Genomic DNA, 15,389 nt, shown 5'->3' with positions numbered 1-15,389 from the left:
TTGACCCAGCTCCACCAAACCTTCCCAAGCCTGCCTTTCCTGCAAAAAAAAAAAAAAAAAAAAAAAGAGAAATGGGGAAAAAAGAGTCCCCCCCCCCAAAAAAAAAAAAAAAAAAGAAAAAGAAAGGGGGAAAAAAAGTCATTTAATAAAATCTATCCTTGGCAGGGGATGAAATTTTAATGCAGCTCAGGCTTTGTGAAAACAGCCTGAATAAGTCATCAGGCAGAGCCTTGGCTGAGATGGATTTGCCCCCGAGGAAATGAGAATTAAAAGGTAAAAAGCTGGGGGGAGCAACACACACGTCTGCTGTGGCTTAGGAAGGGGATGGCTGGGCTTTAAATCAAAGAAAAGAAGGATGGAGACAGATTTATTGGTGTCCCAGTGTCCCCCATCCTGGACGACTCAGCTCTGAATGGGAGCTCAGCCCAAAGGCAGAGGGAGAAATTCCATATTTAATACATTTAATGTGCTGCTTGGATTTTGCACGTAGATTATTTTGTTCATTTCTGACATTGGCAGGTCATTTAAATCTTTAGCCCAGACAATAAAACATAAAAAAAAGCCATCTAAGGTGTGTTCCTGCTGATGCCAACAACCATCACAACATGAGGGCTGGGTGGTGCTGTAGAAGAGTCTCTCAGGTCCCCGTCACACATAATTCTGAACCTCCAAATAAATAACTTGACAAAAACCCTCTCTTCTCATGTGATCAGCAAAAAAAAAAAAATGGTGATGACAGCTCAGGAATTGCACATTCACCCCACCAAAATCAACCAGTCGGCACCAAAAAGACGTGTCATATGAAACAAGTTTTTTCCTTTTTATTTTACAGCTTTATACATAAAACTTTCAACTCTCTGAACCCGACCGAGTGTTAATAGCACATCTAAAAATGAATGTCAGGTAGTCAACATTCACAAAATGTTGAGAACTGATTAAAATATACAGATTACTGAAAGCTACAACTTCACTACGAGGCAGGCATGTATTTTTTTTTTTTTTGACTTGTATAGCACCGTCAAGTACAGTTTCTTTATTTTAAAACTACAGTGAAGAATAAAAAAGTAGTCAATGGGAAAAAATATCATTCAACCAAAAAAAAATCTCTAAACAAACAAAAATAAAGTTAAACTACCCTCTCTTCTCGCCCATGGTTTTATAATGTTATAAGTACTGTACAGGTTTTTTTTGTAATAATATTATTAAAATGCCTGATATTTAGTGGCACGAGTAAAAAAATTAAAATAAATTAAGAAGCAGAGGCCAATCACCGACATAAAGCTTCAGACATGGTCATGGAGTAACACTGGATTCCTGGGACACGGACAGCAGCAGGATGAGGGCTCTCTCCAGCTCTGCTCCCGGCGTTCCCGGCTTCACTTGGCCGGCATCTTCTCTGCCATGTGCTTCTGCTGGCTCTCAGCGTGCCTGGGGAGGGAAGGGGCCGTTATTCCCTGCTCCCAGGGAAGATGGAAAGCCAAACCCCACCCAGGGTTGTGTTCCAAGGGGAATCCACAAGGCTCGGGTGGTGAACAGAGAGCTGTGTTTTCCCGGAGCGAGGGATGTGCAGTCTCTGCCCGGGGACCGGAAGGGGGGCACATGGCAAGGAAAGCCCCTTTGGGGTTTCTCCAAAACCTGCAGTGGTTTTGGCTCAGCTGGGATTTTTTCCTCCTCTCTCACAGGGTAGCCCGACACCTGTGTCCCCAAATGTGGCAAAGGGGACAGGCAGTGTCCCTAAATAACACGGGGATGGGGACAGGCAGTGGCCCCAGACAATGTGGGATTGGGACAGGCAGTGGCCCCGAACAATGTGGGGATGGGACAGGCAGTGACCCCAAACAATGTGGGGATGGGACAGGCAGTGACCCCAAACAATGTGGGGATGGGACAGGCAGTGACCCCAGACAATGTGGGGATGGGACAGGCAGTGCCCCCGAACAATGTGGGGATGGGACAGGCAGTGCCCCCGAACAGCCCGAGGAGCCTCCCTGACCTGGTGAGATCCTCGATGTCCACCAGCATGGCATCCTGCTCCGTGTGCAGCTCGTCCCGGATCAGCAGCAGCTGCACCAGCTCCTCGTTCAAGCCTGGAGCCAGGAGAGAAAAGGGGGGAGTTTGTGATTTCCCGGGAAACCCCAGTTTGGGACCTGGACATCAACATTCCCCACGTCTGCACAGCTTTTAAAGCCCTCCAGGGATGGGGACTCCACCACTGCCCTGGGCACCTGTGCCAAGGCTGGACAGCCCTTTCCATGAAGAATAAATAAATATAAATCAATAAATATATATTAAAAAAATAAAAGAATATATATATAAAATTATAATATATAAATATATACAAGAATATTTAAGAATAAATATGTGTATATATGTATTCTTATAAATATTTATTCTTATATATATTCATATATATTCATATATATTATTCACATATATAATAATATATAAGAACAAATATAATAATATATAAAATATATTTATAGATATTTATTTTATCATTTATTATATTTATTTATTTCTATATTTATATATATTTATATATTATAGATATTTATTTATTTTATTATTTATTATATTTATTTATTTCTATATTTATATATATTTATATAAGATATATCATATATATTTTATATATTATTACATTATATTCATTATTATATAAGAAATATCATTATATTATCATATATATTATAATGCACATATATAATAATATATAAGAATAAATATAAATATATAAAAATAAATATATCTTATATTATTATATAATATATATTATTATATAATATAATACATATCATTATATTATATATATTATTATTCACATATATAATAGATGATGATATAATATATGAGAATAAATATAAATATATATAAATAAATATAAAAATATATAATATATTAGAATAAATATAAATATATATAAATAAGTAAAAAATATATAATATACTATATATAAATATAAATAAATAAAAATATATATTAATATATATTTATATATATTATTATTCACATATATGTAAGAATAAATGTATATAAAAAAATATATATATATGCATACTTATGTTCTCATACAGTTATCAACATTTCTCTGTATATCCTGGAGAATTTTCTTGATTAAACAGGATATTCCACTTCTCACTTACTTTCTATCTGTGAGTGCAGATCATTGACTATCACTTGTAGCTGCCCGATAGTCATGTCTCTTAGATCAGTGGGTTTCAAACTTCTCTTCATCAGGCATTCACTTATATGAGGCATATGTGGCAGCTGGAAGGGAATTGTCAATATTTTATATACTTTTCTTCCAACTCTTTGCATTTCTGAACCATTCAGGCCGTTTCCATCCCCCTCTCACAACAGGTACCAACGACTCCACCACAGAGTGAGCTCAACCTTCTACCCAGCACTGCACCCAAGGCTTCAGGTCATAAACAATTTCAGTTATTAATCCTGTGTATTTTATGGTAATAGTGAGGAATAAATTCCACTGAAATATGTGGAAAATAAGAGTTTGCTGTCCCATAACACCCCAACAAGACAACCCACACTGACCCTTCCACTCCTGAGGCCAGCCCCTATCTCCACCATCCTCCCCATGCCCACCAGTGGTGTGGATGTCCAAAGGCCTGGTGTCCTCTCCCATCCCATCCCATCCCATCCCATCCCATCCCACAGCCCCCACTCACAAGATCCGCTACCGGCGATTTCTTCCTGTTCTGCTTTTCCACCTCCACCTGCATTTTGGCCATGGGCTTTGCCATAGCCAAGGCCATCTTGGCTTCAGCTTGGAGTTTCTTTTGCCTGGTGAGGAAGTCCATGTCGTCCAGGGACTCTGACTCCTCCTCTGTCGTGTCTCTGTCGGAGTAGGACGAGCTCTGCTTGCTCTAGGGAAGCACATGGAGCTGTGACAGCCCTGTCACCCCGACCGTGCCACAGCAAAGACATTTGCTCTTGGCTTAACTTCTTTTGTGGGCTTAAAAGTGGCATCATTTCTACAGAAACTGTGAAAAGCACGGATTTTTTTTCTTTTATCTTAATCCCCAAGATTATCTCTCGAAATCAGAGCGATTCCCAGACAGGGCTCGTTGACTGTTAACACAACTTTAAACGGGAAGAGAAGCCACCAGATCAATTGGGGTTGAAAGGACACAGGGAGGGAAACATCTGGGGCTGCAGTGTCATCTTCACCAAGGGAAAAAAAGGGGGGAAAAGCTGCTGGGAGCTGATAACACCTCACCTCAGTTACAGAGCCAAAAAGAAAGGGAGGAAGGAGGAACCTTCGCACGAAGGCATCTGCTCCACAGCAGCTCTTTATCTGCCCCTCAGCATCTCACACTTTACTGATGGCTGAAAAGGCTGCTCTGGGGTTTGGTGTTGCTGTTTGCAGAGGATCAGCTCTTTCTCAGCTCCCCCAGGGATGCTCCAGGAGGGGATCCCAGACCTACCATGGGTGACAACGGCGTGTCCAGGCTGGTCTCTGTCTTGCTGTCGTCGGCATCGCTGTCCTTGTCGCTGCCGCTGTCGTTCACAAAGCAGATCTGCAGGTTCATCCCACTTTGTAATCTGGGGGAGGGAAGGGACAGGTGACAACCAGGGGCCCCTGGAGCCAGGACAGGCCTCTGGGCAAGATGCAGAAGCTCCTGGAAACTCAGCAACAGGGTTTCTACCACCATCTGCTGATGGAGTGCAGAACTGCCCGGGCACTGCACAGCTTCTGCCATCAAAAACTCCCTCAGCACTCACTGACTGTCTCACTACATTAAATAAAATATATAAAGTATAGATAAAATATACTGAAAACATTAATATCTAAAATTTATGAATTATTTATAAATAAAGACGAAACATCTAAAATAAAGGTAAATGTATAGAGACATTAATAACATGTATAATAATATGTATTGTAAAATACTTTGTTAATGATTGAAATGGTTTATTATTATTCAGTTGTCTGAATTAGGTTTCCTTCAGGTTTTCATTTTGGATTTGGAAAAGGTTGCCCAGAGAAGCTGTGGCTGCCCCTGGATCCCTGGGAGTGTCCAAGGCCAGGCTGGACAAGGCTTGGAGCAACCTGGGCTATGGAACATGTCCCTGCCCATGGCAGGGGATTGGAATGAGATGAGCTTTAAAGTCCCTTCCAAGCCAAACCATCCTGGGATATTACTCTATAATTCTATATGTAGAATTTTTTCTATAATAATAATTTATATATACATAAATATAAATACAAACAATATAAAAAATTACATATATAAAATTATATATACCTATAAAATAATATATATATAATTATATATAAAATTACATCTATAGATATAATTTCTGTCATTTTATTCTATAATTCTGTAAATATGGGAGCAACGGTCCTGCAGAGGTTCCTGTAGGTCCTGGATCAGACAATCCTAATGCTCTGCCTGAACCATAAATATTCATGTCACCCCCAAAGCCTTCAGGTACAGCTGGTGATCTGTGGTGGCACAGCTGCCAGACCCTCCTGGCTGTGTTAATTAGCCCCACGCTCTAATTACACGACAGCGGCTCCTGGTTCAGCTGTAACTACACAGCAACACTGTTTTCCCTTTCAAATGACTCCCAGTTCAATTTAATTTCACAACTGCACCTCTCTGCTGGCACAGCAATATTCCAGCAATATTCCTCCTGGCTCGCTGCCTCTCCCAGGCTCCTTTCTCCTCCCACACCATGGCAACAGGTAGAGCTTCACTCCCAACAGGGGAGTGTTTGATGCTTCCCTGGTTACACCCCAGCAGCTGAGCACAAACAAGCCTTTCTGGAGCAGATTGGATGTAGACATTTCAAAAATCAGAATATGGTGGCAGCTCCAGGGATGGAGCCAGGTCTGGAAGCAGAGCTTGTGTGGAGCTCGTGGGTGTGAAGGAGAGGCAGGAAGGCACGTTAAAGCTGATTTTTCCCATTCTCTGTGTGTGAATCACAGAATCCCAGAATCATTTAGGTTGGAAAAGAGCTCCAAGACCATTGAGTCCACCCTGTGCCCGATGCCCACCTTGTCCCCCAGCCCAGAGCACTGAGTGCCACGGCCAGGCCTTCCTGGGACACCTCCAGGGATGGGGACTCCAAACCTCCCTGGGCAGGGCCAGATGAACTAAATCCAGGACTGGTGGAACAACAGGGCCATAGAAACACAGAATCATTGGTGTTGAAAGGACCTTAAAAATCACCCAGTGCCACCCCCTGCCATGGGCAGGGACACCTCCCACCAGCCCAGGTTGCTCCAAGCCCCGTCCAACCTGGCCTTGGACACTTCCAGGGATCCAGGGGCAGCCACAGCTTCTCTGGTCAACATGTTCCAAATTATAAAAAAATCTGAAGGAAACCTAACTCAGGTAACTTGATCTTATTTGCTTTACCCCCTGAGCATCCAAATATCTTTCTGTACAGTTTTAAATCAGTATTTTAGCATATTGTTCACAACTGCTTACATAACACACAACCGCCTTTGGGGCCCAAGATGTTGTTCTGAACCAAGGAAAATCCAGGGGTATGGTTGAAAGCAAAAACTGAGGGAAGGTTTTGGGGTGTCCCACTGGAGGTATCTCCCCTTTTCCAGGCTGCAGGGAGGTTTGGGGCTGCAGGGTCTGTGCCTTACCGGGATGACAGGCTGGGCTTGCCGCTCTTGCTGCAGCTGGTGTAGAGTCCTGGGCCATCGTCGAAGAAACTGCCCAGGGCCAACTTCTGCCTGATGGACTCCCGCTCATTCTTCTGGGCCTGGGAGGGAGGAGAGACAAGGAAGGATGAAGCTGCTGCTCAGGGAGGGCACAGGAGGGAGGGTTGTCCCACCAGCCCCACCAGCACGCTGGCGATGCCCGGCGTTTCCCGAGCGTTCCCACCACAGCCCACTGCATCCCTCTGTCCCCAAAGGATCGTGGTTTGGGTTGGAAGGGACCTTAAAGATCATCCAGTTCCAGCCCTCCTGCCATGGGACATGCTGATGGAGATGTATCCATACATCCCTAATCTATACACCAACATCTGTACCTATATCCACACACCTTCACATCCAGCATCTTCCACTTCCCTGAGTGGCCTCCAAACCCACCTCCTTCTGCAATGTGTTTAAAGATGTATTTTTAATCACTGTCATCAAATTATCCACTAAATGTATTTACAAAATACATTTAAAAATGTATTTTTATATATATACATGTATATAGGTTTTTTAATAATCAACAAAGGGATTTGAAATCAATCACTGATCAATAATTACGGGGACAACTGTGCAATCAATGTGCAATAAAGGCAAACCACAGCTCTAGATTTAAAATCAGCCTCAGTCTCTCCTGGTGTCTGCCACTGAAGGATTATGTGCCAACGTTGACAACAAGGCAGCAAGTTATTGATAGCAGGAACATTTTGGAGCCTTCAAACATTTCATTTTAAAATAACACTTAATACAAAACAAAAGAAAATATAGCAGGCAAGTCTGGGCTGCTTCCACCGTGTTAATTAATGTAACTGTGCTTCCCAGATTTCACCTAAGGAAAAATAAAGCAGCACCTTTTTGATACAAGGAAGTGCAAAAAGATGCAAATTATTAACTTAAAATAACTAACAGTTTAATTCCAACTCCAGAGCTGATTACATACATTATTACACTGCCCATTATACTGTCAATCCCTTACCAAAACACATACTTGGTTTATAAGCCAACTCCTTTTATTTAAAATACTTCAAATAATAAAAATAAACCCCGTGACATCGAGAGGTCTCGAGGTTTTGGTTCAGCTCCAGGTTTCTGAAGCCCCACCCAGAGCACTCAGCTGTATTTCTGCACTTGGTTTTTTCAGGTTTCAATAATCGATGCCTCAATCAGACTCAGAATTAAAAACGGCCAGCCCTGCTGGGGGAGGCAGCACAGGGAGAAAATTAAGGAAAAATGAGGGAAAATATTGTTTTAATGGACTGAAAGCAGAGAGAGGAGGTTGGTGCCCATCCCAGGATGCCCGTGGCTGTCTCAGGGCATCAATATTTCATTGAGTCCTGGATACTCAGCCTCCCTTTTTCCAGCTCACATGATCCTCTCCCGCATCTTCCCGTCTCTGTCTGATTTTCCTTGTGTTCCAACAGAAATCCAAGGCCCACAGCACATCTCCACCTCCTCCTGCCCAGCCTCCACACCAGCTGGGACTGCTCCCTCCCCAGCACCATCCCCACCTACTCTGTGTGCACCAAAAACTGCTCTTTTTGCACTAAAACACACAGAACCACGGGCAGAGTCACACATATTTCCTCCTCTCAGATGGGGCTGTGCCTCCAGATCTTTTTTTTTTTTTTCATTTTGCTCCATCTCCCACCAGGCCCAGCTGCTCCCAGTCTGACATCTGTACATTTAATCAATGTGCAATTTGTTTTCCCCACCAGGTCATAACTGAGGATTCTAAATAACTCTGCTCCCAGGACTGAGCTGGGAATATCCCATTTTATAAGGCAGACACAGGTTAATGACCCTAAAGAAACCAAGAGTCCTATTTGTTATTATAAAATAGGGAGCAGTTACTGAGAAATAGAATATACCTGAGGGAACTGGACTTTGGACTTTGGATAAATTACCTGACAGCTGCATTGATATCCAGAGCTGGGTATGGAAAACTATAAACTGAGAAGGGAAATGGCCTGGTTTTTAATGCCTATCAAATATACTTACTTGGTAGATAAAAATAACGGGTCAAATACTCCAATTTCAAAGGTAATAAGAAGGAAAACATAACCCAGTGTTATTTAAATGCGTATTTCGGCACTCACTCAGAAAACAAACAGGTATTTCTGCAAGAGGGGGCTGACAATTCAGTTCACACAATGACTTGAAACAAAAAGCTGCATTTTATTTTTAAGGCAAAACAATCTGGGGCGGATGTTTTCCTTCTTAGCCTTGACCTTCCCCTTGGGAAGGTCAGTGGCCACCTTTGTTTAAGCCCAGGAATGAAAACACAGCGTCAGGTTTGTGGCTGTGGAAGGTTTTCTGCGGCATCCCAGGACAGGGAGAGGTTTGGCTGTTCCCACAGAGGCTCCAGCAGCCCCAGCCCTGTCACCTGCTGCAGTTACTGCTGTTTATCCACCTATTTCCATCACCTATTTCCATCGCCTCCTTGGTGTTTGCAGATTATACACAACCACCAGCTCCACCTCCTGCCAGCAGCCAACCCGTCCCCAATGTGCTGTGACACCAAAAACCCACCAGCTTTGGGTTAGAGCCCGAATGTATCCAACATATCATGGAATCCTTGCATGGGTTGAGTTGGAAAGAACCTTAAAGCCCATCCAGTCCACCCCTGCCATGGGCAGGGACACCTTCCACTAGCCCAGGTTGCTCCAACCTGGCCTTGGACACTTCCAGGGATCCAGGGGCAGCCACAGCTTCTCTGGGAAACCTGTGCCAGGGCCTCCCCACCCTCACAGCCAGCAATTCCTTCCCAGTATCCCATTCTCTGGTAGTGGGAAGCCATTCCCTGTGTCCTGTCCCTCCATCCCTTGTCCCCAGTCCCTCTCCAGCTCTCCTGGAGCCCCTTCAGGCTCTGCAAGGGGCTCTCAGCTCTCCCTGGAGCCTTCTCTTCTCCAGGTGAGCACCCCCAGCTCTGCCAGCCTGGCTCCAGAGCAGAGGGGCTCCAGCCCTTGGAGCATCTCCGTGGCATCCTCTGGACTCTCTCCAGTAGCTCCACATCCTTCTTGTGCTGGAGACCCCAGAGCTGGAGGCTCTCATGGAAGTGGAGCTGAGGGGGAGAATCCCTTCCCACCCACCCCCCAGCACCAAACAGGGTGCACAGCCCATGCCAGGCCCTGTCCAGGAGCACTGGGACACCCAGCCAGGCCACCAGGGCTATTTTTGCCAGGCTCTGTCATTACCAGCCTTGGATGATGACTATATTTAAAGTTCCAGAGCCATAGGCAGTGCCTTATTTTATCTCTGCAAAGCACAAGGGCTGTTACTGGATTTACAAACAGAAATTACAACCCCACGACATGTGTTTTTATCTCCTTTCCCTTCACAGGGGATTTACTGGTAAATGCAAACCCAAGTCAAACTCAAGCCACGTGGCAAAGTGCCTTAAAATCCCAAGGGTCTCGAGGTAAGAGATGGAAACACCTCCTGACATTTTCTTCATCATAAAGATACGGAAAGGCAGAGGGAGGAGGGTCTGCTGCCCTGTGCCAGGGCATTAAACACCTTGGAGTACTTCCCTGCCCCAGCCCCTGAATCCCATGGCCCTGGGAGGGTGTAGGGCAGAATCCTATAGCCCTGGGAGGGTGTTGGGCAGAATCCTATAGCCCTGGGAGGGTGTAGGGCAGCATTCCATGGGTGCCCTCCTGCCAAGAGGGCTCCCGTGGGCAGACAAAGGCTCCTTTTTGTCCCTTACCTTTTTATAACTCCCCTCCCCGGCCGGTGCAGCTGCTTTCCTGATGACGTCACCCATTCCATCACCTCCCTCCCGACTCATCTCCTTCGCTCCCGGCTCCTCACGTGGCAACAACGGGGCATCTCAGTCCTTCCTCGGCTCTTCCCCGGGCACCGCGGGACGAGGCGCTCGCTCCAGAGCCAGGACCTGCCGCAGCCCCCCGGCCCCTGCCCGGGATGCCTCTCCAGCACCTCTCCCTTCCCGGCTGTTCCAGAGCACCTTGCTTTTCCCAAATAAAGTCACGGAGCCCCAGGCAGCTGATGAGAGGGAGGCGAAGGCTGTCGGGGCCAGGGAAGCCGCGTCCTCCTCCAGCCACTGCCAGCGCCGGATAAAAATAGCCCCGAGCCTTCCCCGGCTACACAAGGGCAGGAAAAAACCCGGTGTCTGATGTCAAAATCCAAGCCTGGCAGCGCAGCCCTGGCCAGGAGGAAGGGGCTTTTTCTCCCGGGGTTTTCGCTGTGGAAGTTATCCCAGTAAATCCCCAGGAACCCGGGATATAAGGCTGGTGGTCCCGAGCCCTCGCAGGGCTGCTCAGGCAACCACAGGATGGAATTTTCACTCTACCCAGAACCCACCAGCAAGGAGCTGTTTCTTGGCTAAATCAGCTTTGTCAGGTGCAAAAAATCCTAAATTTCTGGGAATGAAGCAACAGAACTCAAGGAGTGACCCAGCCTTACCCCCGTCCTGTGGGTGTGCAGGGCCTGGGGATCCCCAACCACTCCAGCCCTGGGTCCTGGGGGGGTCTGGGCTCACAGCCCTCAGACCTGCACTGCTCCCAGCTCCAGCTCCTGTCTCCAGCAGTCCTGCCTGGAGATCCGGCCTTCCCAACACAACCACTGACCTCCAGGTGCACAAATCCTCTTGCTGAGAACCCACCACTTGGATCAGCTGCAGACGGGCAGCTGGAGGCAGAGCTCGGGGCAGACATTCCTACAGGGAATCCCTAAAAGGTGGGATTCATGCCACGGTTTCCCAGTGATCTCTAAAATGTGACCCACCAGCAACAAAAGTCCTCATTTCTGGTGCGACCCAACGGCACAACAACTTAATAATTTCAATTGCCCTACAGTGTTTACGTGTTTAATGATATATCCAAGTCATGCTGACATCATGTCGCCCAAAATGCATATTCCAGTTAAATTACCAGCTCTGACAACACACAAATTATGCATCCCAGCATTAGTCTACACAGCATTTTCAGGAAAAAACAGCAATAATAAATGTTTAATCCCACCCTTCTCCCCGGATGGTGCTTTGTAACTGTAATTCCCAAATGAAACAAAGTGGTTCTCTGGATATTTCATTATTTTTAGTTCCCCTCCACCACTGAGTCATTGTGTCCTTTTCCTGCTGTTGCTAAATTAACTTCCTCTCCGGGCCGTGGGGATGAATCCTGACACAATAAATCAGAGACAATAAAGAATGTCATAGCCCAGGGGGAAGGATGTGGTGGCCAGGAGCACCAGGCTGGGGGCTGAGCCTGCATTTGTGACCAGTCCCTGCATCATCCTGCCCTCACCCATCGGAGGGGGATGTTCCAGTGTCTTCTTCCCAGCTGGCTGAGACGCTGAGCCTGGTCCTGCTGTGCCCCTGGCACCCAACGAGCCACCCCTTTGCAAAGGGACATCAAAGCCACCCCTAAGGGTAGGAAGTGGCACAACCAAAAATGTACTCAGCCCTTTCCCCCCCCAGTTTTTAGGATATTTTATCCCCCATTCCAGGTTTCAGGCCAGCCCTGCTCTGCCCTGCCCTGGCATGCTCCAGGGCCAGCTTTGCTGATCTGAGCTGATCCCACAGAGTTGGTCTCAATCTCCAGTGAAAATCCTGCTTCCAGCAGCTGCCTCATTCCAGGCAATGGGAGAAAACCCAACCTGGTTAAGAAGCACAGCTTGGAGCCCCTTGTAACCACTGCTGAGGCACATTTGGTGCCCTCCTCAGTGCCAGGACCAGACCCAACCCTGCCCCTTTGGGATGGGCATCTCCCCACTAGCAGAGACCCGGCCAATTTAAATCTGGATATCAAAACCATGAAAGAAATGAATTCTGGGGTTGTTTCAGCTCAGGGATCAAACCCTCTGCCGTCCAGCCCCTTCCTCGCCGACTGCACTGTGGGCCAACCCCCACCACTGTCTCTGTGGCCACTGTGTCTGCTTGAAACAATCCCAAAAAAAGCAGGATGGGAGCTACACTCCGGTAGCTCCATGATGGCATCACTGTCCCCGGGCTCCTCACACACAGATCCCACCAGAAGGAAAGTGGTCTCCATGGGCACAGCCACCAGGGCAGCTCCTCCAGCGATGCTGGAGGGGGAGAGAGAGCCTGCTTTTCTTTTTACAGCACAAAGGGAAAGCTCAGAACAGGCAGATCTGGAGCAGGTCAGCTGAGGTGTCCCTGGGAGGGAAGCACACGGAGCCAGAGCCACGGGGAACACTCGGGATGGGGACGGCAACACTCCTTAAGCGAGGCCAGGAAATAGGACACATCAACTTTTATGTGCTTTAAACACGCCTCGGTTGCTTGTGGACAAGAGAGCAGCTAAATTTAACTCTGCTGTGCATTTGTGATGTTGCTGGAGTCAATAAAACCCCCTCCATGCTGGGGTGAACTCCACTGGGGGAGGAATCACCCCCACTCCTGTTTGGGATCAGCTCCCAAACACGGCTGGATACCGAGTCAGGAGAGAAAACCCCTAAATTCCCAGGATATATCAGTGGAAGCCCTCTGAGCCCATTCCCTGGAAAACTGTATTCATGGCCTTGGGGCACCTGGGTCAGGGTATGGAGGTGGATTCCAAGTTCATGGAAATCTCAAGTTGCCAGAACTATTGGAGAAAGACTGTTTACAAGAGCATGGAGTGACAGGGAATGGTTTTAAACTGAGAGCAGGGTTAGATGGGATATTGGGAAGAAATTCCCCCCTGTGAGGGTGGGGAGGCCCTGGCACAGGTTGCCCAGAGAAGCTGTGGTTGCCCCTGGATCCCTGGAAGTGTCCAAGGCCAGGATGGACAGGGCTTGGAGCAACCTGGGCTAGTGGAAGGTGTCCCTGCCCATGGCAGGGGGTGGCACTGGATGAGCTTTAAGGTCCCTCCCAACCCAAACCATCCTGGGATCCTATGATTCTATCTCACAAAACATTTATTTTAATATAAATGTTGGAATAAAGCTCCTCTGCACAGCCCCATTCCCAGCACAGCATCCTCCCAGCACAGTGCCAAGCACAAGTCCCTGCAAACTGAGGGATGAGCAGGACCCAACCCTCCCTCTGATGCTGCTTCCCTGAGCTTTAACACACTCCAAGTGCTTTCCACCCACATTGCAGAGCTTTTTTTTTTTTTTTGGATCTCTGGTTCCCCAAGGCCTCCAGCCTCACATCTCTGTAACAAAGGCTTTGTTTTATTGTCCCTGCTTTGGGATGCAGGGTCAGTGGCACGGAGGTTCCTCAGCTGTACCAGGCTCTACATCCCTCCATGGGCAGCCACGGGCAAGGGGCCAGGCCAGCAGCTTTCCCAGTGCTCCACACTGGGTTTTCATGGCATTTGAGGTTTTTCTCTTGGGGTTATGTTCTGCCCTCAGAATTTGCACTCACTTTAATGAAAAACATGATGACAGCCTGGTATTTCTACAGCCTACAAAACCCTACAGAGATCAAACAAAAGAAACCTAATAAAACACCTCATTCTTCTCTTTTCTTTTTCCTTTCCTTTCCTTTCCTTTCCTTTCCTTTCCTTTCCTTTCCTTTCCTTTCCTTTCCTTTCCTTTCCTTTCCTTTCCTTTCCTTTCCTTTCCTTTCCTTTCCTTTCCTTTCCTTTCCTTTCCTTTCCTTTCCTTTCCTTTCCTTTCCTTTCCTTTCCTTTCCTTCCCCTTCCCCTTCCCCTTCCCCTTTCCCCTTTCCCCTTTCCCTTTCCCTTTCCCTTTCCCTTTCCCTTTCCCTTTCCCTTAGTCCTTCATATTTTAAGATTGTGAATTTTATGGATTCATTTCCATGGTTTGGTGCTTTGTGGGACCCTGGGAGTTCTGGGTGTCATCCAGCCTTGCCTGGTCCATCCCTGGGGCACCCAGCCTGACCTGCAACACCACCAGCACCTCCTAATCCATGGGAACACCAGCATCTCCCTGACACAGATCCTTCCAACAGACCCCTCTCCAGAAAACCACCCAAACAGAGACAATCCCGATGCCTGCACACAAACCACATCCCAGGAAAACCCGTGGAGCCTGAGAAGGACACATCACACCCCCTGACCCACCTCAGAAACGATTTCTAAACCAATAAAATCTCATTTTTTTTCTCCTCAGATCTTTTTTTTCTTTTTAATTTTCTTTGCACGTGTGAAGCCTGGAAACATCTCCCGAGCGACTGAGCCGCCAGCAGATACCTCAGCCCTTGACTGGTGCCAGAGCACGGAGCCAAACCCTGTTCCCACAGGCAACTGCCTCTTTGGAGCCTCCTGCCTCAGGCACAGGCACTGGATGCTGGGGGGGATTCTCTGCTTTTAAAGGAGAAATTCAGAAATCAGCCCAAGGAGATGATTTAGACACATCATCACCCACTTGTAAAACAGTGGTGAAGGAACATGGATTAAGAGCCTGAAGAGCCCAGTTCTGCTCCATGCAGAGATGGATCCGTCAGGCAGAGCTGAAAATACACATTTACAAAGCAAACTGAAGCCCTGGCTAAGGCTGTGGGCCAGCAAAGCCCAGCTGAGACACGCAGCCAAATAAAACCTTGAGTTCCGTGCTACAGCCTGGATTTGCAGGCTGGACTTTCATTCTGGACCTCACAAAACATCCCTCAACCTGCACGAGCTGATGGTTTTCTGGGCAAGCTGCAGGAGAAATTACAGAGCCCTAAACAAAATGCTTGACGTGGGGAAATAAATGGGTATAAATAAGAAAAGAGACACAGCTCAGAGAGAAATCCACGGCACGGAGAGCAGCAGCCTGTGTGACTGCAGGAAAAGAT

The 15,389-nt window shown here is 46.9% G+C and overlaps 1 protein-coding gene across 4 annotated transcripts in view; it reads right to left on the bottom strand.

Moving 5' to 3' along the window:
* Window positions 1–1,055: 1,055 nt before the first annotated feature.
* The window catches only part of LOC114000743 (schwannomin-interacting protein 1), a 134,079-nt gene continuing 119,745 nt past the window's right edge, over window positions 1,056–15,389 (bottom strand). For all 4 annotated transcript variants that reach the window (XM_039389946.1, XM_039389945.1, XM_039389947.1 and 1 more), the window contains 6 exons: window positions 6,626–6,744; window positions 4,446–4,563; window positions 3,687–3,884; window positions 3,144–3,267; window positions 1,994–2,087; window positions 1,056–1,428 (listed from right to left, as the gene is read on the bottom strand). In XM_039389946.1, coding sequence (XP_039245880.1) covers window positions 1,377–1,428; window positions 1,994–2,087; window positions 3,144–3,267; window positions 3,687–3,884; window positions 4,446–4,563; window positions 6,626–6,744 — 705 coding nt within the window. In that variant the 3' untranslated portion in view covers window positions 1,056–1,376. The remainder of the gene's footprint in view (window positions 1,429–1,993; window positions 2,088–3,143; window positions 3,268–3,686; window positions 3,885–4,445; window positions 4,564–6,625; window positions 6,745–15,389) is intronic.

This window comes from Pipra filicauda, unplaced genomic scaffold, assembly GCF_003945595.2.
Source record: "Pipra filicauda isolate LSUMZ 115617 unplaced genomic scaffold, ASM394559v2 scaffold78_size3787270_pilon, whole genome shotgun sequence".
NCBI classification, from domain to species: Eukaryota; Metazoa; Chordata; class Aves; order Passeriformes; family Pipridae; genus Pipra; species Pipra filicauda.
This window is presented reverse-complemented; position numbering and strand designations above follow the sequence as displayed.